The sequence below is a fragment of the Gavialis gangeticus genome, unplaced genomic scaffold (genome assembly GCF_001723915.1).
Source record: "Gavialis gangeticus isolate Ggan-Ray unplaced genomic scaffold, GavGan_comp1, whole genome shotgun sequence".
Classification (NCBI taxonomy): Eukaryota; Metazoa; Chordata; order Crocodylia; family Gavialidae; genus Gavialis; species Gavialis gangeticus.
The window spans coordinates 12284444-12289754 of NW_017729019.1; the positions used below are offsets into that span (position 1 = coordinate 12284444).

The 5311-nt window shown below is 58.1% G+C and overlaps 1 protein-coding gene and 1 long non-coding RNA gene across 2 annotated transcripts in view; one reads left to right on the forward strand and one right to left on the reverse strand.

Moving 5' to 3' along the window:
- LOC109295306 overlaps positions 1-608 on the reverse strand; it is a 29957-nt gene extending 29349 nt beyond the window's left edge. Inside the window, exon 1 of the long non-coding RNA XR_002096722.1 lies at positions 326-608. This is a non-coding gene — a long non-coding RNA (uncharacterized LOC109295306). The remainder of the gene's footprint in view (positions 1-325) is intronic.
- WNT2B (Wnt family member 2B) overlaps positions 1-4055 on the forward strand; it is a 10453-nt gene extending 6398 nt beyond the window's left edge. Inside the window, exons 2-4 of the mRNA XM_019514081.1 lie at positions 619-896; positions 1324-1588; positions 3100-4055. Coding sequence (XP_019369626.1) covers positions 619-896; positions 1324-1588; positions 3100-3329 — 773 coding nt within the window. The 3' untranslated portion in view covers positions 3330-4055. The remainder of the gene's footprint in view (positions 1-618; positions 897-1323; positions 1589-3099) is intronic.
- The last annotated feature ends 1256 nt before the right edge of the window (positions 4056-5311 follow it).

The window sequence follows — 5311 nt, forward strand, 5'->3', positions numbered from 1 at the left end:
AATCAGATTGTAACTATGGGGTCTAATCCCCACCCAATTTTGAGCCACTGGGCACATCTAGGCTGCCCCTGAAGCCAGGAGGGCAAACGCTTACTTTTAAAAATAAAAAGCTAAGCCTGCACTTTGCATGCAATCCCCTGACTCCTGAAGCTTGGGCTTAAGAGCCCAGCAAATGCTGTGGGGCTCATGTTCAGACCCCACAAGCTGGGCTTTAACTGCCCAGCCCAGAACATGATAGAAACCCAGGACTCCTTGCCCATGTCCCCCCCAACCTTGCCCGGCTGCTGGGAAGAGCTACCCTGGGGTTCCCGGCGCCAGCTTGTACCTTCCCAGGCTGCATCCTCCTTTGCAGATGCTGATGTGAGCTGCAGTGTTGGGGTCACCTAGGAACTGTCCAGCGAAGGAGCACTGCAGACCTGCCGGATGTCAGTGCTGAATCCCAGCCGGCCAGGCTGCTGCATAGTGTGGGGCACCTGCCTTCCCTCAGCCGATGCAATCGCTGCCTTGGTGCTCACGGGACCAGAAGGGTCCGGCGGGGCGGGGAGGGCAGGGGCCACATGCAGGAACACGCCCAGACCTGGCAGGCCTCTCACTTCTTGTTCCTCTCCCCTCCGGCAGGCAGCAGGGAGGCCGCCTTTGTCTATGCCATCTCCTCAGCTGGTGTAGTGTACGCCATCACGCGAGCCTGCAGCCAGGGAGAGCTGAAAGGCTGCAGCTGCGACCCCCGCAAGCGCGGGCGCTCCCGGGACGAGCGGGGCGAGTTCGACTGGGGCGGCTGCAGTGACAACATCCACTACGGCATCAAGTTCGCCAAGGCCTTTGTGGATGCCAAGGAGAAGAAGGTGAAGGATGCCCGGGCCCTGATGAACCTGCACAACAACCGCTGTGGGAGGATGGTGAGTGCTGGGCACTGCCCGGAGCTAGAGCCTGGTGAGGAGAGGCAGCCTGGCCCCAGTTTCTGCAGCAGCCCTGGGGCAAGCTACGGCCCATCTGATCCAGAGTAAGGTCCGTGTCTTCTAGGTGTCCCCTATCCAAGCCCAGCCCTGCTTTATGCATGGCAGGGTGGTGGACGCAGATGCCTTCCCTCCTGCCCACCTCATTGCCCCCATGCCCAGCCACAGCTCAGCCGGCACCCGAAGTGCCTGCATGGCACCTTGTGCTCTCCCACACATCCTGTCTTCAGTGGCCTCAAACAGCAGGGCTTCCCAACCCCCGGCCTTTTAGCAGGTGAGAAACAAGCTGCCTTAGCGCTCTGGCCAGCTGAGGCAGGCAGCCACGAGCATGATACCTGGCTGGGTCCTCACGCATCCCCCCCTCCGGCAGGCCGTGAAGCGCTTCTTGAAGCTGGAGTGCAAGTGTCATGGGGTCAGCGGCTCCTGCACCCTCCGGACTTGCTGGCTGGCCATGTCGGATTTCCGCAAGACTGGGGATTACCTCCGGAGGAAGTACAATGGTGCCATCCAGGTCACCATGAACCAGGACGGCACTGGCTTCACCGTGGCCAACAAGTACTTTCGGAAGCCCACCAAAACAGACCTGGTATACTTCGAGAACTCCCCCGACTACTGCCTGATGGACAAGGCAGCAGGTAAAAGTCAGCGCCGACTGCTGGCAGGGTGCAGCGGGGGTCACGCCAGGGCACGGACGGCCTGCCGTGCTGGGCTAATGGCTGGGCCACAAGATAGTGCCAGCAATTATCATCTTGGCGCCATGCAACTCCAGGGTGGGCGGTCTGGCACTGACAGCATTTCTGGATGGAAGTTTCCATTTCTGCCAGCAAAGCTGTTTTCAAAAAACTGGGGAGGCAGAAGCAAGGGAGGGGAATGAGCAGCAGGTCTGATTTGCTTTTCAAACCACTGCTAAGCAGCAGCACCACGAGATTTCCCCGTCCCCATCCCCAATCAGCACAAGCAAGGCAGCCCAGTAAAACCCATCGCTCTAAGGCTTTGCCAGTCATGCCCTTGGAAGCGCACAGCAACTGCTGGGAATGCCAGCTCATCCTGTGGGACTTTAGCCAAGGGGAACTGACATCCCAGTCTTGAAGGAGGCTCACGTCTGGCTGGTGCTTTGTTTATTGAATGTGTCCAACTCCTTCCGAGTGATAAGCAAGCCTCTGCATGTCACGGGCCTCTCAAAGCTTATCCCCCAGCCTTCAGAAACCTTCCTACTATTGCAAGCAAAGCTCTTCTTTGCCAAGCAGACCAGCCTGGACTTCCAGTCTTGCAGGTAAAGTAGTCTAGCTGGTTGGTCACTGGGGGCTTTGCAGAGGCCAGTAGCTGCAAGAGAGGAGTACAGTCTGGGTGGGACAGCCCCACTTCCAGACAGGGATTCATTCAGCAGAGCCTCTGCTCGGGGGGCTCGAGCCAGCTACCTCCCCACCAGGCTGCCTGTGCCCTGTGTCCCAAGCTTACAGTCCATAAAACCTTGCACCAAATTTCTGGCCTTCCCCCGCATTCCCTCTCCAGCTGCAGCACAGAACAGTCAGGCCACAAGGAAAGGGAATTGCATGCCCGCTGCCCGGGAAAGCTTTCCCTCATACCTGCCCCGAGGGAGGGCTGCCTGCGTGTCCTGTCCAGCTCAGACAGGCTCCCCCCAGATCAAAACAAGGCTTCATTACCTGGGGAATGCAAAGCCATCAGACAAGGAAGACCTGGCAGGATGGGGTCAGATGGTCTGTGTCTGGTCTGCAGGATAGATTAGCACCTGGCCTGGGCTGGGGAAGGGTCAGCAAATCTGAGGGGGACCTTTGGTACCAGAGTTGGCCATTTTAGAGGGTTTCTTCCAAGCTTTCTCTCTGGGCCCTGCAGCCAGGCTGCATATGGAGGGGGCTCCCAGCAGCAGGCAGCCATGCTGGGAAAGACAGCTTGGAAGCCACCCTGGAGATGCAGCGCTCTCCAAGCAAGCAGCAAAGGGTGCGAGCTTGCCTTCACCAAACCCGACAGTGCCGCTGGATGCGGGTCTGACCCAAGCCCCCTGGGCTGGCAGAAGGGAAGAGGTATCTTTTGCCAGAAGAGAGCAGCATTGGGGGAGGAGGGAGGAGAGCATGAGGGCCATCTTGCTCCCAGAGCTGGGTAACAAGCCCTGGCTTCCCTTCCGCAGGCTCCTTGGGGACGGCCGGGCGCGTGTGCAACAAGATGTCCCGCGGGACCGACAGCTGCGAGGTCATGTGCTGCGGCCGGGGCTATGACACAACCCGTGTCACACGCATCACCAAGTGCGAGTGCAAGTTCCACTGGTGCTGTGCCGTGCGCTGCAAGGAGTGCGAGGACACCGTAGACGTGCACACGTGCAAAGCGCCCAAGCGGGCCGAGTGGCTGGACCAGACCTGACCGCTTGCGCAGTGCCAGAGGGACAAAGCCAAGGCCTCATGCCCGCCTCGGGCCCCAGGCCCCCGTGCCAGGGCATTCTGGGAGTTGTAGTGCAGCTGCATGGCTTTTCTTTAATTCATCCGGCAAAGCACTAGAGAGAACTACACTTCCCAGGAGGTCCCAGGGACCCTGCCAACTTGCTCAGCCAACTCACCCCTTCCCTAGAAGGGGCTTGCAACCATCGCTTACTGTGAAGCTTCCCTTGCCCCTTGTTCTCTTGCAGCAGGACAGTGCAATGGCCACGAGATTGGAAAGCAGAGCCCCAGCAACCCTCTCAATGTGTGTGCACATGGAGAGTGCCCGGCAAGGGTCTCCAAGGCAAAAGAGTCAATCCTTGCAGAGAGCTCTGGTCCTGAACTTTGTGCACGGCCAAGGCAGGAGATTGCAAAAGCCTAAGGCAGCTCCTTGATCTCCAGTGCTTTTCTCAGCCAGATCTCGCACAATGACACAGCTGAATAATGAACACAGCTGGACAAGAGCAACTCCTCCTTCCCCCAACTGAAAAAGGGGAAGGCGACAGGTGACTGAGACCCGAATGACTGCCACGGGAGAAGGGCGTACATGCAGGGACATGCACAGAGCATGCAAGAGAGCAGTCTGCCAACATGGCGTCAGGCTCCTTGCACGTGGTGTATACTGCTTCATTCTTTTTAAGACAAAAATCCATTATAAACCTGTATCCAAAATTGAAGCTCTTTGCCTTGCACGTTACTACCCATCCAAAGGGGCCAGGGCACACCAACACAGGCCTCAATGAGAGCTAATCCACCATGCTGTGCTGGCAGGGAGTTCCCCCGTGAGATTCCTGCCATGTACCTGTGATGGTGGGTGCTTTTCTGTTCCCAAGACTGGGACCCCCTGCTGCAGGCTCCTTCAGGAAAGGCAGCCAAGGATGGAGCAGCATGGGCTGGGTGAGCTGTGTCCAGGCTTTTGCTGCTCCCCTAAAGATCACAAACCACTGGCCAGAATCAAAAGGGAAAGAAATGGGTGGAGATGAGAGAGTCTGTCCCCATCCCCGCCACTTCCCTCGGTGCCCCTCTGCCCCCAAACAACCCTAACATAGGCCTTGACTTGGTCTCTGGCTGGACCAATGCTGTCAGCCTGCCCCCACCCTACCTCTCCCTTCTTTTGCATGGAAGCATCAGCCACCCAGACAGAGCAAAGAGCCTGCACCTATGCAGTATGCACCAGTCAGACATGGAGGGAGCTGTGATCCCTGCCAGCAGGCTGGACCACGGAGTTTGGTGCTGTCCCGTATGCTCTCTCCATGGCTATGCTGTACGTGAGGCCAGTGGGACACTCCCTCAGCCCAAGAGTGCAGCTGGATAAGGACAACACCCACTTTGGCTTAATGAAATATAGGGGCTCTCAAGGCAATAGCCTCAGAAAGCCACGAGCCCCCAGGCTCGTGCCACTCGCTGGCAAGTTTCACGAGGAATCTGCAAGAAGGCTTGTAGCAGATGTGGCCAGAACAAGCCTGGCAGTTCCTGGTCCTGTGCTAGGAAGGATCCCGTCCCGGACGCGCAGCCCAACAGTAGCAGACAGCAACGCTCACCGGCTGCATCCGCAGAAAGCTTTGTTTGAGATCGCCTGCTTTGTCTGCAGAAGGGCTGGGCAGGCCTGCAGCTGCAATGGTCCGGAAAGGGGCAGAGCCAGCGCACGTACAGCAAAGATATGGCAACACAGACTCTACGGCAGTGCCTTTCTTCACTTGCAATGGGATGCATGTGCCTTGCTGCTGTTTCTAAGATGGCTGTGAAATGAGTCCTTGGCTCTGGGCATCAGGATCTGAGCAGATCCCAGCAGGCACGGTTAAAGCCAGAGGATTTCTTCAGGGCTGCTCAGTACAGAGTCTGGCCCGCAGGCTGCAATAGGAAAACCCAGCAGCAGCCCCCAGCCCCACATCTTAGGGGTCACAGTCATGCCCGTCGGGGGGGGGGGGG